We start from the raw sequence: 23675 nt of genomic DNA, 5'->3' as shown, positions 1-23675 counted from the left end.
AAAATGATGGGTTGACTGTCACGTCCAAATGATACATGCAAATTTGCGGGTGAAAAAGCATTTTGACATGTGAATGACAAAAACAAGTCCAACGTCAAATGTTACACTTGATTTTGATTTTTCACCGACGAAGCGCTGCTATATCATATGGCGTGAAAACCGACAAGCACACTTGCCACACTAATATCTACAAAAACAGTCAGAATTTTTAAATTTTATGTACTATATTCATTTTGGTTTTAATGTTTATTAGGGAGGTTATGATTCCCACAACCCAAAATCCGCATTCGTAAAAGTTTCCATTTGCTATGAAGATGTACGTCGAGTCCCTATCCTCAAGCTCTAGTGTATTTTCGATTTTTGGCTTTCTCTCGGTCTTTTGCTGGGCTTTATGGGATTTTGCCTAGTTTCCCTAATAAACGTTTCACTATACGTTTTGTTTCTCCGTCTTAATAAAATCGTCAGAACCCCTGCCTTTTATTGTCAAAATAAAAGTGCATTTACATCATTTCCCTTAAGAATGAGAAAACATGTGTACATTTGGATGAGCACTTGGATCCACAGGTGATGACTGAATAAGATGGTCGTCGAGGTATGGATTAAGCTACCTTTAAGCTAGATTGCAAGGCAGCTTGGGGCCACAAAACATCAGCCAAGCCGAGGCTTGTTCCACTAGAACCAAGTCCATCTTTCACATAGAGATTTGCAAAACTTGTCAAACTTCTTCCTTGTGCAAATCATCTTCCAATTTACGAGAGAATTCTACAAGTTAATGCTCCTTTAAATTGAATTAACCGTTGAGCCATTTTGAAAGCGTCGATTGGTTTACTAATATAGTAGTACCTTGGAACAGAGTGAGTAACATGGGGTAACTTTTTTTAATAAAACGGGCTCTCCCTTTTATTTTATTTATCAAAAATTGTCATGCATTTTCTTACAAACAACTAAATAGTAAATAAAAATACCACAACCAGACATCTAAGAACACCTATTAAGACGCGAACTGACCATGATCTAGGGGAGCCACAAGCCGAAGCCTCAGATCATCATCAGCAGATACCGAAGAAACATAGAAAGCAATGTTTAAGACATTTCCTATACCAATTCAACAAAACGAGCCGACAACCATATAAACAACACAAGCAAACTGCTAAACATTACTTGAACTGACAACGAAGAACCAAAAGATTTTTTTTCTTTAACAAGATTCCTAGTACATGCTGACTTCCCCAGATCTTCCATCACTCTATTTATAACACACCAAAACGCGAGTCTTCATTTGTTGTCTGGTCTAGTATTCTTGCCAACAACTTCAGCTTTCTCTCATTTTCTTGCTTTTGTGCAAAATAATCTAGCCACCATATGGCAATCATGTTAATGGGGACACAAGGGTAAGTAATTACAACATTATCAAACACGGTGCTATCTCTTATTTTCTAAATGGTCCAAAACATATCGAATACACTTGCAAACACCAAGTATTTTTCATCAGATATGTACTTATTCATCCAGGTATTAAGCAAACCATTCAGATTAACATGCACATCAAGCAAATTAAAAGCACATATTATAATAATACACAACATTTTAACTAAGGAACACTTTATGAAAATATGATCAATAAATTTACCCAAACAATAGAAAGGACATGTTTCATCCAAACCACAAAAAGGCCAAGATCTCCAACCAACCCCTCCCATCTTGATTAAATTGTCTATTGTTAATATACTATTCCTAAAAAATAACCACATAAAGATTTGAACTCTCGTGTGTATCTTAGTTTTCAACATAAAACTGTGTGAAAAATAAGCACATAAAAGATCTGAACTCTCGGTGGAATCTTAGTTTTCAACACAAACCCGTGTGGAACATAGCCACACAAGATCTGAACTCTTGGTGGAATCTTAGTTTTCAACATAGAACCGTGTGGAAAATACCACATAGAGATCTGAAGTGTCAATGGAATCTTAGTTTTCAACATAGAACTGTGTGGAAAATTAACACCATTTTCAATCAGTTTTCAATAGTACTCCATATGTTTCCTTTTAATCCGCATATAGATTTTGTAAGCTTGACACGACAAGTCATGTAACAACCGACATGATAAACCTGAAAAGACGGCAGAACATCAATCACTGAGCTTGACACCAACATTCGGCCTCTGCATCCGGGACTACCACAATAACCACCAAAGAAAAAAAAATGACATATCACCTTCTTACCCGAGCTTGACGCGGCTCCATCGCTAATATGCAACTTTGCGGACCTCCAAGATGGCTCATCAATGATGAAGTCGTTGTCGTTGGACAAATCAGACCGGGGCAACACCACGCACACGCCATCGAACTCCAGAACTCACACCCCACCACAACTAAGATGCCGAAAAAGGAAGCCGTACCTGCCATCCAGCAACCACGAACCCAACACACGCCCCGTATTTCAGGTGATGCAGACCACAATCTGCATCCGCTCCTGAACTACCTTCCAAGCTCTGCATCGACGCTCGAGCAAACGTCATCGCAACGGCGGAGACCGAGGACACAAGTCCACCACAAGAATGTCGTCGTCGGCATGATATCCCTGTTTGGATAGACTGGTTTCCAAATGCATCACCGACCATAAAAACGATCGCCTCGTCGGAGAAGAATTTGAAGCTTCTTTATTCAACATCGTCGTTGCCGAAGCCAAGACGTCGGACGATCCAAAAACCTAAGCTACTATGGCCCTAAAACCTACCAAATGGTCACCCGTGAATGAGAGCCGTCGAAAAACGACGTCAGTTGTCTCTCTTGGCTACGGCGACAGCGGCTAGGGTTTTTGGTCGCTAGAGAAATCCGCCCCGCGCACGGGTGATAGGATTTCTGTGTGGGTACGTGGATAGTCTCGAGGGTGGGAGAGTATTCGAGGAATGCATTTGGTCAAGTTATTTCCCCATAGCATCAGCCACGGCCCACGGGTATAATTTTGTTTTGTCAAAAATAGTATAGGAAAATTGTGTTGGAGTGGTTTATCTCCCAACCATTAAATCTTTCAAAAAAAATGTGTGGTAATGGAGCAACTCTGTGTCGTCGATCGCATAGGTGCTCGATGTTACGTTTCATCACGAACTAACGAAGAGGGTTGGGCGTTCCACGTATAAATCCACACTCAACGGCCACCGATTTGATTCGCAATCCGAACTTATCCTGCGTTCGAGCGAGTTGAGACGATCGACCTGGGCGACGTACGTATATATGGAACAGCTGTTGTACCGATCCATGGACCATGGAGCCCAGGTGTGCCCGAACGTACGTACGTACTACTCCCTCCGTTTCTAAATATACTATATTTTAGAGATTGCACTATAAACTACATACGGATGTACATAGACATATTTTAGATTATAGATTTACTCATTTTGCTCCGTATGTAGTCTTCTAGTGAAATCCCTAAAATGTCTTATATTTTGAAACGGAGGGAGTACTACGTGTCAATGCACTGTCCACTGTTTAGATAATGTATCGGTCCAGGTGGTAGACCCGATCGTAAAGGCATTGCCGTCACCTTTGCCGGATATCGCCAATTAAACGGCCACTGCCAAAAGTTGCAGCAGCCGCCGTGCGTCGCATGCATGCATGCACAGCAGAGGTACTCTATAATAAACCTTGGTTCAAATGGCTTCGTGTGTGGCTCCCGGCAAAACCCACTGTGCGGTCGGTGGCGGAAATGCGACCGACCCACACCCCACTTATCCGCTGCCGCGCAGCGTACGGACGCACGCACTGGTGCAGCATTGAGACTGGAGTGCTATCACTGTGAGTGCATGAAATGATACGTGTGATGTACTGTGCTGTGCGTACAGTGTATTTTTTTTTCAGGAAAACAGTGTATCTGCCTGAATGAAATATGTAATAATCCCTTCGTCCCAAAATAACTGTCTTAACTAACTGTATTGTACATGCGGACGGACGGGGTACGTGCTGTACGGATATGCCATACGAAGAAGACGCGCCGATTGAAATACACATGTTATACGGCGCAGGTTGGTTTTTTGGACATAATATAAATACAATCGCTCATATATACATGCATACACTTATTTAATGATTTTTTTTGTGGACGATATATATATATATATATATATATATATATATATACGGTGCAGCATGGGGCTGGCACCTGCTGCTGCGTGCATGCAGGTGGTGCTGACTCACCGGGCCGGGCTCGTGCATGTGCGTGCCGCGACAGCCTCCGCTTTGGATCTACCACCAAACACGTGATGCATGATGCGAGGTGCTTGCTCGTCTATCCACCAATCCCGTCGTTTTCTTGTTAAGTTAAATTATTATTATTATTATTATCATCAACACGACTGTTTGAAGCTGATTAAGCCCATGTTGTTGTGTCTACGTCTACCCCTCCCTCGATGATCCATCTCATCATGGATCTGTTATTTCTAGTCTAGTGCGGAGCCGTACGAGTTGTGCAGTGAACACACGCATGTACGTACGTACTACGTGCCGGACCGTGCACATCTTCGACTTTATCCGTTTCTTTCTTGTTACCGTTGATTAATCGGGCTTCTTTTTCCCGACGGGAAAGGAGCTTCCATTGATCAAACCAAATGGTATTCAGAGATTACAATGCAAGCTACCTACTCCCTCCGTCCTAAAATTCATGTCTTAGGTTTATTTAAAAATGAATGTATCTAAATACTTAAATGTGATTAAATATATTCATATATAGATAAATCTAAGACATGAATTTTGAGACGGAGGTAGTATTTCATAAGGCGAATCACCAAGCCAACAAGCAGTTCGCATGGTTCATACTCCACTCGTTTCCAAATATAAGTCTTTTTAAAGATTTTACTATGGTATTCCATACGAAGCAAAATGAATGAATCTACACTCTAAAGTGTGTCTATATACATTCGTACGTAGTTTCTTAATGTAATCTCTAAAAAAACTTATATTTAAAAACGGAGGAAGTACATGAGTTCACATGGTTCATACATGACATGGCTATTGCGAACGACTCATACATGCAAGGGTGTAACATGGTCGCTTTATTAGTTAAGCAACAAAGTTATGTATATTCTCTTGTGATCCCGAGCATAATGAAAAACACAAAAAGCTAACATAGTTCATACATGACTTGGCTACAACATGAGTCGCAACACAAAGGCCTCTTTGATTCATAGGATTCTAAAAATGAGGGAATTGAAAAAACGTAGGGTTGACATGACATGCCCATCTCAATCATACATGCTTTTGGTTTGCTTGATTGCATCACACAAAAAACAAAGGATTTTTTTAAAAAGGTTTGAGTGGATGCCAGGAATCCTATGGTAAGCAGTATGAAGAAATCCTTAGAAGAAACTCTTTTGGTATTCAATCATGTGAATCATACAACAAACATAAAAAAAAATCTAAGGATTCTATTCCTTCAAATTTCTACGTAAATCCTTTGTGGGGGGGGCCATGCCTCTCATTCGCTACCTCTTTGTCCTATAAATTCACATATATTCCAGAAACCCTAAAAGAAGCCCCGAAACCATTTTTCCGCCGCCGCAAGTCTCTGTGAGATCACATTTGGAGGCCTCCGTCGGTACTCTGTCGAAGGGGGAATCGATCACGGAGGCCATCTACATCAACCTTATTATGATGATGTGTGAGTAGTTCCTACAGATCCATAGTGATTAGATAGATGACTCTCTCTCTCTCTCTCACACACACACACACACTCTGATCTTCAATACCATGTTCTCTTCGGAGATCGATCCGATGTAATTCTTTTTTGCGTGGTGGTTGTTGGAATCTGATGAATTGTGGGTTTAGGATCGAGTTATTCATTGAAAGTAATTGAGTCTTCTTTTAAATCTATTATGAATTTATTATTATGATTGTTATAGCTTTGTATGATTTCCGATCTATGAGTCTTCTTTGCCCAAGTAGATTGGTAGATCATTAGAGGGAGTAGTGCATAGTAGTAGGTTCAATCTTGTGGTGTCCTCACCGAGTGACAGAAATTGTAGCGAGACACACATTGTTGCTATGAAGGATAAAACAACGCGGTCTGGACATATTGCTTGTCATACTCTGTCTACATTATGTCATTTTGCTTAAAGCGTTACTCTGTTTCTTATTAACTTAATATCATAGATGCATCTTGGATAGCAGACGATTGGTGGAGTAATAGTAGTAGATGCAGGCACGTGCCGGACTACTTGTCACGATCTTAATGCCCATGTACATGATCATACCATGAATAACATCATAAGTATGTGATTTTCTATCAATTGTCCAACACTAATTCATTTACCCACCGTATGTTATTTTCTTGAGAGAGATGCCTCCGGTGAAAACTATGCCCCAAGGTATATTCCACATATTTACCAAAACTTCATTTACTTACTAAAACTAGAAAAATCTTCGTTACAACTATAATAACTGCATGCAAAACGACAATCATAGCAAGATTTCATGAAGCCAAACTCTTCAGTTGCGACAATCATTAGCTCATTGCATATCCCGGTGATCCCAAATAAGCCGACGTGTAGAATGGCATAGATATAGTGCTAAGGTATTTTAGTATTAATTACTACTTGCATGAACGGGCAAAATGTAAGTCGCATTATGACTTGATAGACTTATAGACCCTTAAACACATTAGAAAAAAGTTAAAGGCAATGTAACACAATTAAAAGTAAAACATAAATATAACCCCGAAGCACACTGAAGGTAGGTAGTTCTTTTGCTCATAATTAATATGGTGGCATTCTCATCTGTGAGAAGACACGAGCAAGCTCTCCCCATAGTGATAAAATGAATAGTTTTAATTGTAATTTTGAACAAATTCGCATTGAGTTAAAATTATTTGCTAGATTAGCACATGTTGTTATGACATAAGAATACGAAATGGAAGAAACAGAACTAGCTTCAAGCTTCCGAATGTACCTTGAGCTGCCTATTTGACATTTCAGTTGGTTCAAACTACTACCTTTGTTCCTAACTATAAATTGTTTTGGCAGTTTGAACGTATTCTATTTAGAAACGAAGCTTATTCAGATCAATAGCCCCCCCCCCCCCCCCCCCCAATGAAGCAAAACCATCAGAATCCGCCTCCCACTTCCATGACTGGACAGTGAAGCCATGCTTGATTTAACATGATTTGAAAAGCTAGATTGATATTTTCCGAATACATGGTCAATATTTTTTATATATACATTCAACATTTTTTCAAATGCTTGATGAATTTAAAACAATACAAGTCAGCATATTTGTAATACAATACAATTTGTTCTTTAATACATGCTCAGCCCTTTTTGTATACGCATTTAGCATTCTCAAAATGCTCAATTATTTTTGAATACACGGTCAATCCTTTTACTATACATGTTTAATTTTGTTCGAATACTTGACTAATATTTTCCAAAACCTGTTTAACATTTTCTTCAAACGTACGATCAACAACATTTTTTAACACATTTTTTTAGGGAAACATTTTGTACTACATGGCTAACGTTTTTCACACATTGTATATTTTTTGTATACATGATAAGCCTCGGCGGCTAGGCCGGGCCCATCTTGCTCCCCCTTGACGCAAGGCTTCCGTAAGTCTCGCCACAAGCGAGACATAGCGCCCCGTCATCCACCCACCATCCATCCATCTGGGTCCTCGGCCGCCGACGAATAAACGAGCGTCATCCTCCACTAGTGGTCTTGGACCACTCCTCAAACCAAACCAAACCAAACCAAACCAAGCGAAGAAGGAAATAAAACCTCCTCCTCCCCCTCCCGAATCTGGGTCCTCACCCTTGATGCTCAGAGTATTAAAGATCACATCATCAATTATCACAAATTAACTTGGTTTTGTTAATACATTAGTGCGGAGGCATGATAGTGAAGCTATATTGTTCTTACGTGGAGGAGCGTACACACTTTCGAATTGATGGAGAGAAATATATCTGCCTTGAGCAAGTACCTTAAACTGCAATGATTGAACCTGAATTGTGAAGAGGCCAAAATCGATGCACAGGACCAGCAAGTTATTGTATTCCGTAAATCGTCGCTTCATCACACCGCGCTTCTCTAAATTCAGGGAAAGAAGCTTATTCAGATCAATAGTCCCCCCCATGAAGCAAAACCATCCGAATCCGCCTCCCACTTCCATGACTGGACAGTGAAGCCATGCTTGATTCAACATGATTTCAAATGCAAGATTGATATTTTCCGAATACATGGTTAATGTTTTTTATTTATACATTCAACATTTTTTCAAATGCGTGATGAATTTAAAATAATACATGTCAGTATATTTGTAATACAATACAATTTGTTCTTTAATACATGGTCAGCCCTTTTTGTATACGCATTTAGCATTCTCAAAATGCTCAATTATTTTCGAATACACGGTCAATCCTTTTCCTATACATGTTTAATTTTGTTCGAATACTTGACTAATATTTTTCAAAACCTGTTTAACATTTTCTTCAAACGTACCATCAACAACATTTTTTAACACATTTTTTAGAGAAACATTTTGTAATATATGGCTAACGTTTTTCACACAATGTATATTTTTTGTATACATGATAAGCCTTGGCGGCTGGGCCGGGCCCATCTTGCTCCCCCTTGACGCAAGGCTTTCGTAAGTCTCGCCACAAGCAAGACATAGCGCCCCCATCATCCATCCATCTGGGTCCTCGGCCGCCGACGAATAAACGAGCGTCATTCTCCACTCCTGGTCTTGGACCACTCCTCAAACCAAACCAAACCAAACCAAGCGAAGAAGGAAATAAAACCTCCTCCTCCCCCTCCCGAATCTGGGTCCTCCCCCTTGATGCTCAGAGTATTAAAGATCACATCATCAATTATCACAAATTAACTTGGTTTTGTTAATACATTAGTGCGGAGGCATGATAGTGAAGCTATATTGTTCTTACGTGGAGGAGCGTACACACTTTCGAATTGATGGAGAGAAATATATCTGCCTTGAGCAAGTACCTTAAACTGCAATGATTGAACCTGAATTGTGAAGAGGCCAAAATCGATGCACAGGACCAGCAAGTTATTGTATTCCGTAAATCGTCGCTTCATCACACCGCGCTTCTCTAAATTCAGGGAAAGAAGCTTATTCAGATCAATAGTCCCCCCCCCATGAAGCAAAACCATCCGAATCCGCCTCCCACTTCCATGACTGGACAGTGAAGCCATGCTTGATTCAACATGATTTCAAATGCAAGATTGATATTTTCCGAATACATGGTTAATGTTTTTTATTTATACATTCAACATTTTTTCAAATGCGTGATGAATTTAAAATAATACATGTCAGTATATTTGTAATACAATACAATTTGTTCTTTAATACATGGTCAACCCTTTTTGTATACGCATTTAGCATTCTCAAAATGCTCAATTATTTTCGAATACACGGTCAATCCTTTTCCTATACATGTTTAATTTTGTTCGAATACTTGACTAATATTTTTCAAAACCTGTTTAACATTTTCTTCAAACGTACCATCAACAACATTTTTTAACACATGTTTTAGGGAAACATTTTGTAATATATGGCTAACGTTTTTCACACAATGTATATTTTTTGTATACATGATAAGCCTTGGCGGCTGGGCCGGGCCCATCTTGCTCCCCCTTGACGCAAGGCTTTCGTAAGTCTCGCCACAAGCAAGACATAGCGCCCCCATCATCCATCCATCTGGGTCCTCGGCCGCCGACGAATAAACGAGCGTCATTCTCCACTCCTGGTCTTGGACCACTCCTCAAACCAAACCAAACCAAACCAAGCGAAGAAGGAAATAAAACCTCCTCCTCCCCCTCCCGAATCTGGGTCCTCCCCCTTGATGCTCAGAGTATTAAAGATCACATCATCAATTATCACAAATTAACTTGGTTTTGTTAATACATTAGTGCGGAGGCATGATAGTGAAGCTATATTGTTCTTACGTGGAGGAGCGTACACACTTTCGAATTGATGGAGAGAAATATATCTGCCTTGAGCAAGTACCTTAAACTGCAATGATTGAACCTGAATTGTGAAGAGGCCAAAATCGATGCACAGGACCAGCAAGTTATTGTATTCCGTAAATCGTCGCTTCATCACACCGCGCTTCTCTACATTCAGGGAAAGAAGCTTATTCAGATCAATAGTCCCCCCCCATGAAGCAAAACCATCCGAATCCGCCTCCCACTTCCATGACTGGACAGTGAAGCCATGCTTGATTCAACATGATTTCAAATGCAAGATTGATATTTTCCGAATACATGGTTAATGTTTTTTATTTATACATTCAACATTTTTTCAAATGCGTGATGAATTTAAAATAATACATGTCAGTATATTTGTAATACAATACAATTTGTTCTTTAATACATGGTCAGCCCTTTTTGTATACACATTTAGCATTCTCAAAATGCTCAATTATTTTCGAATACACGGTCAATCCTTTTCCTATACATGTTTAATTTTGTTCGAATACTTGACTAATATTTTCCAAAACCTGTTTAACATTTTCTTCAAACGTACGATCAACAACATTTTTTAACATATTTTTTTAGGCAAACATTTTGTAATACATGGCTAATGTTTTTCACACATTGTATATTTTTTGTATACATGATAAGCCTCGGCGGCTGGGCCGGGCCCATCTTGCTCCCCCTTGACGCAAGGCTTCCCTACGTCTCGCCACAAGCGAGACATAGCGCCCCCATCATCCATCCATCCATCCATCCATCTGGATCCTCGGCCGCCGACGAATAAACGAGCGTCATCCTCCACTCCTGGTCTTGGACCATTCCTCAAACCAAACCAAACCAACCCAAGCGAAGAAGGAAAAAAAAAACTCCTCCTCCCCCTCCTGAATCTGGGTCCTCCCCCTTGATGATCAAAGTATTAAAGATCACATCATCAATTATCACAAATTAACTTGGTCTTGTTAATACATGAGTGCGGAGGCATGATAGTGAAGCTATATTGTTCTTACGTGGAGGAGCGTAGACACTTTCGAATTGATGGAGAGAAACCTATCTACCTTGAGCAAGTACCTTAAACTGCAATGATTGAAGCTGAATTGTGAAGAGGCCAAAATCGATGCACAGGACCAACAAGTTATTGTATTCCGTAAATCGTAGCTTCATCACACCGCGCTTCTCTAAATTCAGAGAAAAAAACTTATTCAGATCAATAGTCTCCCCCCATGAAGCAAAACTATCCGAATCCGCCTCTCACTTCCATGGCTGGACAGTGAAGCCATGCTTGATTTAACATGATTTTAAATGCAAGATTGATATTTTCCGAATACATGGGCAATATTTTTTATATATACATTCAACATTTTTTCAATTGCTTGATGAATTTAAAAATACAAGTCAGTATATTTGCAATACAATACAATTTGTTCTTTAATACATGGTCAGCCCTTTTTGTATACGCATTTAGCATTCTCAAAATGCTCAATTATTTTCGAATACACGGTCAATACTTTTCCTATACATGTTTAATTTTGTTCGAATACTTGACTAATATTTTCCAAAACCTGTTCAACATTTTCTTCAAACGTACGATCAACAACATTTTTTAACACATTTTTTTAGGGAAACATTTTGTAATACATGGCTAACGTTTTTCACACATTGTATATTTTTTGTATACATGATAAGCCTCGGCGGCTGGGCCGGGCCCATCTTGCTCCCCCTTGACGCAAGGCTTCCCTACGTCTCGCCACAAGCGAGACATAGCGCCCCCATCATCCATCCATCCATCTGGATCCTCGGCCGCCGACGAATAAACGAGCGTCATCCTCCACTCCTGGTCTTGGACCACTCCTCAAACTAAACCAAACCAAACCAAGCGAAGAAGGAAAAAAAAACTCCTCCCCCCTCCCGAATCTGGGTCGTCCCCCTTGATGCTCAGAGTATTAAAGATCACATCATCAATTATCACAAATTAACTTGGTCTTGTTAATACATGAGTGCGGAGGCATGATAGTGAAGCTATATTGTTCTTACGTGGAGGAGCGTAGACACTTTTGAATTGATGGAGAGAAACCTATCTGCCTTGAGGAAGTACCTTAAACTGCAACGATTGAAGCTGAATTGTGAAGAGGCCAAAATCGATGCACATGACCAGCAAAATATTGTATTTGGCAAATCGTAGCTTCATCACACCGCGCTTCTCTAATTTCAGAGAAAAAAGCTTATTCAGATCAATAGTTCTCCCCCCCCAATGAAGCAAAAGTATCAGAATCCGCCTCCCACTTCCATGACTGGACAATGAAGCCATGCTTGATTTAACATGCTTTCAAATGCAAGATTGACATTTTTCGAATACATGGTCAATATTCTTTATATATACGCTCAACATTTTTTCAAATGCCTGATGAATTTTAAAAAATACAAGTCAGCATATTTATAACACAATACAGTTTGTTCTTTAATACATGGCCAGACCTTTTTGTATACGCATTTAGCATTCTCAAAAATGCTTGGTTATTTTCGAATACACGGTCAACCCTTTTCCTATACGTGTTTGATTTTTTCTGAATACTTGACTAACATTTTCCAAAACCTGTTTAACACTTTCTTCAAACGTTACCGACCAACAACATTTTTTAACACATGTTTTTTTGCGGGAAACATTTTGTAATACATGGGCAACTTTTTTCATACATTGTATATTTTTTTTTGTATACATGATAAGCCTCGGCGGATGGGCCGGGCCCATTTTGCTCCCCCCTGACGCGAGGCTTCCCTACGCCTCGCCACGAGCGAGACATAGCGCCTCCATCATCCATCCATCCATCTGGGTCTTCGGCCGGCGACGAATAAACGAACGTCATCCTCCACTCCTGGCCATCACTCCGCAAACCAAAAGGCAGAAGGAAAAAAAAAACCTCCTCCTCCTCCCCAATCGTAAACCCTAGCCCCGCCGGATGCCATGGGCGCCAGCCGGAAGCTGCAGGGCGAGATCGACCGCGTGCTCAAGAAGGTCCAGGAGGGCGTCGACGTCTTCGACAGCATCTGGAACAAGGTCTTCCCCTCCCCCCTTTTCTTCTCCCCCCCGATTCTCAGGATTTTTTGAGCGATTTTGGGCGGTTCTGTGGGCAGGTCTACGACACCGAGAATGCGAACCAGAAGGAGAAGTTCGAGGCCGACCTCAAGAAGGAGATCAAGAAGCTGCAGCGCTACCGGGACCAGATCAAGACCTGGATCCAGTCCAGCGAGATCAAGGACAAGAAGGTAATCTCCCTCCCTTCCTTCCTCCATGAGTTACCCCCGCTCGTCTCTTCAGTCAAGCGTTTAGTTCACACAAGACGCGGCTTCAGTGCCAAGTTATCCCGAGGAAACATGCTTTTACAGCTGTTGCAAGCAGGAGGTTCAGCTTCCAGTGCCTCTGTATCTTGTCTTGACACTGATGTTGTTGCTCGTTCCTTGGTCGTGCGAGCATCCGCGTAGGCGCGGTGCCAATGCACGTCTCTTCTGAAGTGAAATTTGATGCCATGATTGTCTGGAATACGAAACCATACATGACTGCTGCTTGAGGCGACTCTGCACGTGACGGTGTTTTATTTAAACGGTTCTAAGAATAACAGCCAAGACTTCTCTTCTCTCTAGAAGAACCAAAACTCTGAAAGGGACGAAGCTGATTTAAAAACAACTGCAAACTTGAGCGGTAGTGAGATGCGAAGGATTTGGATGATGGGTTTTAAATGGATTTATTACTTGGGAGATCTCGTGGTCTAGTAATGTCTGGAATGGAGCATTAGAGGTCTTCGTCTCATCTTCTGTTCTGAACGCGAGTAGATGTTATTTATTGAACTGCCTTTACCTTGTGTTCGAATTGTACCATTAAACCATGGTTGGATTAAGCTCTGGTTGGATTAATCATGTGAGAAGGTGTTCTGATCAAGGGATTCACTTCACTTAGAAAGTTGTTCAGTGCAATAGGGCAATATGTATGGATGTCCAACAGAGTTTAGGAGTTTCTGGGCCCCTAAGGTTCTTACCGACCTTAAAGCAAACCTGCCTTTACAAGGACTCGCCAAATCAACAGTATACTGATGGTTCTGGAGACACCGCAACTCCTGATGTTGTTTCTTAGCGCCTGTTTGGTTTGAGAACCAAATGGAGTGGACTATAACAGTTCCATTCCGGAGGAAAATAAAATGGTTCAGTTCCTTTCCTTTGTTTGATTGGAGAGATGGAATGACAAGAATCTGATTCAGTTCACCTCTTCCTGAGATTATCTCCCATGGCCATGCGCATAATCGTATTTTCGTTAGACAATATATTATTCGAATTTTCAGCATTGTATAGCTATCACTGTTGGCTATGGCTAATTGGTTATCAAACATAAAACTGGAATGCGCATATAAACAAGACAAATTTTGTAGCTATCACAATTTTCTAAGAACTAGAGGTAAAAAAATTACAATGTAATTTTGGACAGCAGCATGTACCAACAGGTATCGCAAAACCATAGGCAAGAGGAGGAACCAAGCAACCAACGTGCACCAATTCACTTGGCATTTCCTAGAACACCCTACGTGCACCAGTTCCGTGAAACTTCTCACGTAAAGCACCAAGATTGGAGAAATCGCTGCGTTCCGCATCTTAGGGGAACATTCCCTTTTGAGCAATCAATTCATTCTCGTTCCCTCTGTAACCAAACATAATAATATATCCCAGGCGCAGAACCGACCCACTCTGTTCCACTATATTCCCAACCCAAACACACCCTCAGTATTTTGTTACCCAATATGCCTTGTCATTTTAATCATCCCTTGTCAATTGGAACATTGCGTGCTCCATGTTTGTGCTACTACATGCTGCATTTTTTTCTTTGTAAATTGAAGAGTGTCTTACTGAAGAAATATGGTAGGGTTCCTGATTGTAGTTGTTCGTTTAGAAAGCAGTTATTCCTTGTTTCAATTTTGTGGTGGTTGGGCCGACTTTTTTTTCTTTACATGTTAACCTTTAAAGTTGGGCATAGCTTATTGTTCTGGGTTTAATCTATTTGTGATATATGTTGACATAGGTTAGTGCCTCTTATGAGCAGGCTCTCATGGATGCCCGCAAGCAGATTGAGCGCGAGATGGAACGATTTAAGGTCTGTGAGAAGGAAACTAAAACCAAGGCCTTCTCGAAAGAAGGGTTAGGACAACAGCCGAAAACTGTATGCACTCGGTCTCTTTTCTGTGTTTGATTAACCCCTTTTTCTTCAGTTGTTATGAAGCTCAGCATCATTTCTTATTTCCCGCAGGACCCTAGAGAGAAGGCTAAAGCTGAAACAAGAGATTGGCTTAACAGTGTGGTATGTTGGATGTAGCACCTGTATGCTTAGTCTCTGTGTGCTCATGTCTACATGTCTGCTGTTGGCTTTCAGTAAACATGAGTAAACAAAGAAACTACTTGCAACATATACGTCTTGTATTGTTGTTTCTCTTTGGCCTAGAGTTTGTTCCGAAAGACTCGGGCCTCGCAGATTCTGCTGATGTTTACTGATATTTTGACTATACCGGTGGTTACTTATCCCGCAAAATAAAACAAAATCATCAGCAGAGAATATTCAGTATTTGTATGGCTATTTTCTTTGATCTGATCACCCCGAAAATATCATTTGCATGCATACTTGACTCTGCTGATGTTTGTTGACATTTTGATTATGTCAGTCATTACTCTGTACTTTGCTAATGACATTGGCATGCATACTTGACTCTGCTGATGTTTATTGATATTTGATTGTATCAGTCATTGCTCTGTACCTTGCAAAAAATGTCATTACTTTGTGATTTTCTGGTGTTGCTATTTATTTGTTGCATGTGGGTGCAACATTTCTAATATACTTCTGGGTTCGGTTTACAGGTTAGCGATTTGGAAAATCAGATTGATAATTTTGAAGCGGAGCTTGAAGGGCTTTCATTTAAGAAAGGAAAGCAAAGACCTCCTCGATTGGTATGATCAACTGTATAGCATTGGAAAGTGTTCATATTTTACTGTCCGGGGAATCTGTTTCCAACAATCTTTATTGTGGAGGAAGTAATTATGCATTATCAGGTACATTTAGAGAAATCTATTACGCGACATAAGGCTCATATAAAAAAATTGGAGTCAATTCTGAGACTCTTGGATAATGATGAGTTGAGTCCTGAGCAAGTCAATGATGTCAAAGATTTCCTAGAAGACTATGTTGAACGTAATCAGGTGGGATTTTCTTCCTGCTTAGCTGTCGTAATATCCTTTTGATATAAATTGTGATGACGTAAAAGCATTGTGGATCTGCTGCTTGTTCTGACTATTGATTTCATAATCCAAATTCAGGAAGATTTTGATGAATTTAGTGATGTCGAGGATCTCTATAGCACATTGCCTATGGAGAAGGTTGAAGCACTCGAAGACATGGTTTCACTTGCTCCTTCCAGTCTTATCAAGGTGGGCTGTGAGCTGTTAATGCTTTGTTTTACTTTGGTTATTGTGATTTTGCTAATAGAAACAACTGGCAAACTTCCTTATGTTTTTTCTTCACAAATACTGCTTGTCTGCTATGCTGGTGGAGATCATTTCTCTACCATATTTTTATGTTGTGCAGCTCTTCATCTTTTAGTTATATGGGTAATTATATATTTTTCAACATTACTTCTTGTTTGGTTGGCAGGGTGTTGCTGTTGTTTCCACTACTGCAGTTTTGAGTACGAAGAGTCCGACAGCAACTTCACCTACTCAGGTATATGCTATTCATTCCTAGTTATTTATTGAATATCTGTTGGTTTGTGATAGACGGAGACATAGTATTAGTATATCGTATACTCAGAACACAATGGTTTGTTATGTGCTTAGTTGGCATCCTGGCTGCTGCTTTCTTGTCAACCTTTACATGCTACTCCCTCCGTCCCATAATATAAGAGTGTTTTTAACACTAGTGTAGTGTCAAGAACGTGCTTATATTATGGGACAGAGGGAGTAGTATTGATTTATTTGGTTATCTTCTTACAAGTTAATCCTTGAATATGAATACACGTGATTGTTGCTATTTGGGCATTTAATAAAAACACATGCTAACAAGATTGAGGAATTGGTTATTTCTAATGTACAATCCTGATTACTAATTGTCGATATGCTGATTTACCGACTCTGTCTCCCTTTGCTTCAGGCTACTGTATCAACAATCTCACAAGGTACATCACAAGATCAAGCAGAGGAAACAACTTCAATAGAAAGCAATCCTGAACCGGTGCCACAAACACCACCTCCGAAAGGTGGAAATCTGGGACCATCAGTGCCAGCTGTGCCCACTGCCATTAGTACCACTGCTGCAGCTGTTTCCGTTTCGGCGGATACCATTAGTTCCCCAGGCCCAGTGAGGCCAATTATTCCTGCCGCAGCACCCACAATATTTGCTGCTTCTGCTGCTGTTCGAAATGCTCCAGAGAGCATGCCTGCGGTTGCTTCAACTCCTGCAAACTTATCTACGGCCGTGAAGGATGATGAAAGCATGAGCTTCCCTCCACGTAGACCGTCTCCCGCAGTTACTGAAATTAGTCTTGGCAGGGGTATTACCCGTGGGTTAACTAGTCAGGCATTAGCTGCTCCTATAAGTGTAGGTCCAGTTCCAGGAAATGGGTCCATAACTGCAATTCCTGCAATAAATGACTTGTCCAAACGAAACATATCGAATACTGATGAAAGGGTTAACAGTGGTGGTCTTTCTCAGCAGTTGGTTTCACCTCTTGGTAGTAAAATTCAACAACAGCCAGTTCTGAAGACTAACGATGCAGTTAGCTCTGATTCTAGTAACACAAGTGAAAGTGCAGTTCTTGGAGGAAGGGTATTTTCTCCTCCTGTTCCTGGGGCTCAGTGGAGGGCTCAAGCTCCTGCTGGTTTCCAAAATCAAAGTGAAACTGTACGTACGTTTGCTCCCGTTTTATTTCTGAATTCCACTATGCTTTTGCAAATGTTGTTATTCATCATAAGAACTTTATGGGCATTTCAGATGTATGAGTTCTTCAACAATTATGCTGTTCTTTTGAGTCTTTTCAACTTCCAATTGATTCAAACAACACAGGCATTTATTTGAAAATTTTCATCATCCAATCTTGAATTCTTGTTGTTTCATCTTGATCCAGTGTCAGTCTGAAACATCTAAATAACCGTGTTTTCCCTATTGTAGATTTTATTCATTTAGAGTGTTAATCTACCACCGAGGTCATAAAATATTCATAGGATTATAGGATTATATGACATTTACGTGTTCACATTTTCAGGGTCAATTTCGTGGAAGACCTGAGGTAACCGACCAAAGGGAGAAGTACTTGCAAAGATTGCAACAAGTACAGCAGCAGCAGGGCAACCTTCTTAACGCTTCTCATATAACGGGCATCAATCAGAAGCAATTTCCAACCCAGCAGCCCAATTCCCTCTTACAGCAGGTTGTTCCTGCTTTTACTAATAAAAAATGTTGTCATATATCAATGTCTCCTTTAGTCAAGAATCAGGAAGTACAAATTAGGTGCTGTTCTCTTTTTCTGTCTTTGGGAGTGCAGGTCCTTCTTTAGATGCTTCCATTCTAACCTCTTTCTGTTAAGGCATCAAATCAACTCGTAAAGTTTGTAGTAATATTTTGTGTAGGGATTCCTCAATCTTTTGTAACCATCTTATAATATCTGAAGTCTGTAGTCAATTCTATATAGTAATTGTTTTCACATTTTCAATTTGTTCATTTTTGCAGTTTAATTCTCAGAGTTCTTCTATCTCTTCTCAAGGGGGCCTTGGGCTAGGGGTTCAGGGACCAGGTATCCCTTCTGCCTTCTCGTCTCAGCTACAACCTCATGAATCCCAAATTCTCGAGCAATGTAATGGCCATGCATTATTTCTAGTATACATAAAGTTGGAGGCTCATCGTGTTTGACTAGTTTTTCCTTTGCATTATATCAATATGTGCAGACGCTGGGCAAACAAAAAGTGACGAGCAACAAGGCTTGGCCGATGATGCTGGTGTGGAGTCTGCTGCAACAACTGGACCGATTAAGCACACCAATGAAGATGACACGAAGGCTCCTTACTCGGTATGGTCCAACTTTTTCATACATGCCTGCTCATGAAATAAGTGAAACAAGGTGCATACAATTAAGGACACCACAATTATCTCTGTGAATAATCAATAGTGTGGAGTTACTCACAATAATCTATGCGGCATTTCTTAGCTAGATTTCTTAGAAGGATTTTGGGCTATTTTGCTCATATTTTAGAAAACTGATCATGTGTGATGGCCCATCTGTCTTGCAAAATAGACTTGAACTGGTCACGTCAGTTCCAATCTGCATATCTTTTCGGTGCTCCTACAATGTGCTAGACAGTTTAATTCTTAATAGTTTTTGACTGTATCACATAATGTAACACCTGGCACCTCACCCCGTGTGGCTTAACAGAAAAACCAGAACAACGCACGGTGTAATTTTTTCAGTAATCATTTTGGGTAGTAGAGTAGTATTTTAGGGTATGTTTGGTCTGAGCCTGAGCATACCCTCATCAAAATTTTGGTTAGCCAAAACTTTTGCCAAGGTTTTGCACTTTTGCTTGCCCATGTTGGCTAGAAAAATGCATGAATGGCCAAATAGACCTGGGCATCGCCAAACTTTGGCAACCTTCTGAACATGAACCAGGCATACCCTTAATTCTGTGTAGATGTGTATTGCATTTTGGTGTGCATATTTTCTTACTATTCGAACATTGATTTTTTCTTGTATGTTTTTACAGAATCCTCCAGCATCCATAGCAGAAGGCACCCAGCTATCTAGAGACACTGATCTATCACCCGGGCAGCCTATGCAACCTGGCATGCCATCATCTGGTGTTGGTGTTATTGGCCGGAGGAGTGTATCTGATTTTGGAGCAATTGGAGACAATCTCAGTGGAGCTTCCGTAGTTTCTGGTCACGATCACCTTTATAATTTGCAAATGCTCGAAGCTGCATACCACAGGCTTCCACAGCCTAAGGACTCTGAGCGTGCGAAAACTTATATTCCGGTATGGATGCTGTCATTTATATAGGCACCAGATGTTGTTATGCAGAGTTGTAAACCTAACCTCCCTATCTCATCCCTTTTTCAGAGGCACCCTTCAGTGACCCCTGCCAGTTACCCACAGATTCAGGCACCAATTGTGACAAATCCTGCCTTTTGGGAAAGGCTCGGTAGCGATACATTATCTACAGATATGCTATTCTTTGCATTCTACTATCAGCAGGTCAGGCTTCGTATACGTGTTTCCAAATTCCAAGTGTCTACTTTCGTTTTCCTTGCAGCACCATCCATCCAGCTTTAATAAAGCTCTTGACATTATTTATTTTTTGCACTTCGGCAGAACTCGTACCAACAATATTTGGCCGCTAAAGAACTAAAAAAGCAGTCATGGAGATTTCACAGGAAGTACAATACTTGGTTCCAACGGCATGTGGAGCCACAGGTCACGACGGATGAGTATGAGCGGGGATCGTACGTGTACTTTGATTTTCATCTTGCAGATGATGGAAATGGGTGGTAAGTTGACCCCTCTTTTAGTCTTTTTATCAAGTGGATTGATGACGTCCGTACTGGTACTGCTTATGGTGGTGAGTGTTGGTTGCTAACCCGGTTATATATTACTGCCCGCTCGCTCGCAGGTGCCAAAGGATCAAGAACGACTTCACATTTGAATACAACTTCCTTGAGGATGAACTGTCAGTACAACCAAACTAGGGCACTAGGGCTGAGAAAAATGTTTGCTCAATTGCGACTCGTGTAATTTTCAGAATGGAACTGTTGGAATCTGGAACAAATTCCCCAGTTGTAAGTTGTAACCTTGTGGGTGAATTTAAATTTAGAGCTGTTGTGTGCATTACTGGTCCTAGCCCTCAGTCTGAACCTTAAGCTGAACTAGATCCAGAAGCCCTCAGTCTGAACCTTAAGCTGAATTAGATCCAGATTTCCTAGAAACTGGGAACTGGGCATGCCCCATGAATTTGATGATACATTCAAATAAATGGACTTGATGCAACATTGAAATAAAGTGAATAATCTAAAATCTATGCGGTCAAGATGGCAGAGGATTATCATCACTTGTTCACACAAAATGAATGATTGAAGCTAAGAAATTAATACTGCTTCACTTCAGTTTTTTTTTTTTTTTTTTTGGATTTAAAAAGCATCGTCTTCACTTGTAATGCTGGCTGCATCTTCTTCACAAACCAGATGGATGATGTGCCATGTTTCAATTCAGAATTGAGCCTAAATGACCAACAAACACAATCTCTCCGGCTAGACACTTGAATGACTCTACACAAAACTGTGGGTTATGTTCCAGGGTTTAAATCATCTAGTAGTACCAATATTAATATTTTTTTTTTTCTGATCTCCTTGCTAGCCCTATAGATGGATTATGGTCACTGGTCTGTAAGCATAAAAGGGGCAAGCACCCCAAGACTAGGGTTGTTCAATGAATGCTCTCTTGTGGATTGTTAAGAGGGATTTCTGTGTAAGCATAAATGGGGCAAGCACCCCAATATGAGGGTTATTCAATGAATGCTCTCTTCTCGAATGTTAGATGGATTTCTGCCCCAGAGAGGAAACCCCTGATCACTCATACTCCCTCTGTAAACTTTTATAAAAGCGTTTAGGAACTACAGCTCAAATTCGGTCACACTACGAAAATCTCGTCGTTTCCCATTTTGCCCCTCCCTCACCTCACTCACTCGCGATTCCCTCACTCCAAAATCCCTAGCTTGCCGGCGCCGCTCTCCCTCGCTCGCGCCGCTTCTCCCTTTCGCCCGCGTCGCTTGCGCCACCTTCTCCTGCTCGAGGCAAAGCTGTTTTTTTTACTGAGGTCGAGGAGGAGCGAGACGAGCGCGGGCCAGACAGCCTTGTCCTGCTCGACTACGACGACGAGGAATGCTGGTGCTCCTCGTCTTCCTCGTTCTGCAAGGAGGAGCGCCGATACTGGAGATGTGGAGGAGCGGAGGAGGTCCTGCAGATGGGCCTGCACGGCGAGGAGCGCAGGAGGTCCTGCAGATGTGGAGTTCAAGCTGCTCCGTCGGACGAGGGGGTGTTTGAGCTGCTCTGCCGGACGAGGGGGTGTTTTGTTGTTGCTGATGTCGACTAGCCATCATATTGTTGCTGCATATATGGAGGGAGTAGTAGATGTATACACAAGGTGAAATTTTAGGAATATGGAGGGAGTATACACATTGTTCAAACTTTAGGAATAAAATCCTGCATACAAGAGCAGAGAGACATCATTTTTGTCTTGCAAGCATACACAAACTTTCATGTAAAATTCAGAAACTTCCATAAAGTTCAGAAACTTGCATATAATTTCAGACAACACATATGGAATACTCCATTTCAAACAACACAATATAATCCATTTCATACTTACAAATAATCCATATCCACAAACAATACAAGACTCAAGAATGCATTTCCACAAACAAGTTCCATCATAGCACTACAAGTCTCAACATACTCCATTACTCCATGACATCTTGTTCTAGCATCTCCATGGCATATTCATACACTTCATGAGGAAAATGGATCCGAGGCGGTAGGATTCCTTGCCTTTCCAATCTCTCCTTCCGGAAATGTGGAGTTTTATATGAATTTTCTCCTCCATGGTTCATCACTTCGACCATGATGGTCTGAAGTGTTACAAATATTCTATTGAGTTTTCCGACATCATACTCATCAAATTCTTTGTGCACACCTTGAATCAGTTCTTTGATAGTCGTGGGAGCAGTCTGTCAAACACTGAAGGGATCTCAAATATCCAAGATCAAGTGTGTTTAGATGAGGAGAATTTGGAGGCGCTTTTATTATTTTAATGTCCACACCAGTTGTAGCCACAACTTCTGCAAACTCTGTATCATAAGGAAGAATGTGGGTTTTCGCATTGTCTTGCTCGATGAATATTGGATTAATATCATCTAGGGACCACACTTCCTTTATTCCTGGAACCACTTTTTCTATCATATACCCCCTCTTTACCCCACGACACATATTTAATCAAAGCAAGTGTGAAAAAGGGCCTCAATCCCAAGGCACCACCACCCTCTCCCTCTCCCTCTTCCACATCAGGGCATGGGGAAGGCGAACCTGCTGCTGCATGCTGCAGGAAGGGACTAGACCGCTCCTAGCTGCTGCATGCTGCAGGAAGGGACTAGATCGCTGCCAGCATGCTACATGCTATAAGAAGGGACTAGACCGTGCCAGCTGATGCATGCTGCACGAAGGGACTAGACCACCGCCAGCATGTTGCATACTGCAGGAAGGGGCTAGACCGTTCCAACTGCTGCTGCTACTAGCATGCTAGATGATGTAGGAAGGGACTAGACCGCTGTCAGCAGCTGCATGCTGCAGGAAGGGACTAGATCGCTGCCAGCTGCTGCCTGCAAGATACGAGTTATTATACTATATGCATGCAAAGCAAGATATGATATGCATGCAAAGGAAGATATGATACGCATGACATGCTGCAGGAAGGGCCTAGACCGCTGCGAGCTGCTGCATGCTCCACGAAGGGACTAGACCGTTGCCAGCTACTGGATGCAAGAGACAAATTATTATACTATATGCATGCAAAGGAAGATATGATATGCATGCAAAGAAAGATATGATATGCATGGCATGCTGAGACTAGACCGATGCT

At 41.1% G+C, this 23675-nt stretch overlaps 1 protein-coding gene across 4 annotated transcripts; it reads left to right on the top strand.

The window, feature by feature from the left end:
• Positions 1-12837: 12837 nt before the first annotated feature.
• Positions 12838-20876, top strand: LOC123446909 (general negative regulator of transcription subunit 3). 4 transcript variants are annotated; one of them, XM_045123455.1, is made up of 16 exons: positions 12838-13032; positions 13110-13241; positions 15061-15177; positions 15265-15315; positions 15867-15956; positions 16059-16205; positions 16323-16433; positions 16657-16725; positions 17152-17901; positions 18263-18427; positions 18727-18790; positions 18942-19063; positions 19755-20024; positions 20109-20243; positions 20361-20536; positions 20659-20876. In XM_045123455.1, exons 1-16 carry the CDS (start codon positions 12940-12942, stop codon positions 20732-20734), a joined length of 2568 nt encoding a protein of 855 aa, XP_044979390.1. In that variant the 5' UTR covers positions 12838-12939; the 3' UTR covers positions 20735-20876. The 4 variants fall into 4 exon arrangements, with proteins under 4 accessions (XP_044979390.1, XP_044979388.1, XP_044979389.1 ...); XM_045123453.1 differs by having other exon boundaries at positions 18727-18850; XM_045123454.1 differs by having other exon boundaries at positions 12852-13032; positions 15040-15177.
• The last annotated feature ends 2799 nt before the right edge of the window (positions 20877-23675 follow it).

Source organism: Hordeum vulgare, chromosome 4H (assembly GCF_904849725.1).
Source record: "Hordeum vulgare subsp. vulgare chromosome 4H, MorexV3_pseudomolecules_assembly, whole genome shotgun sequence".
Taxonomy (NCBI): domain Eukaryota; kingdom Viridiplantae; phylum Streptophyta; class Magnoliopsida; order Poales; family Poaceae; genus Hordeum; species Hordeum vulgare.
This window is presented reverse-complemented; position numbering and strand designations above follow the sequence as displayed.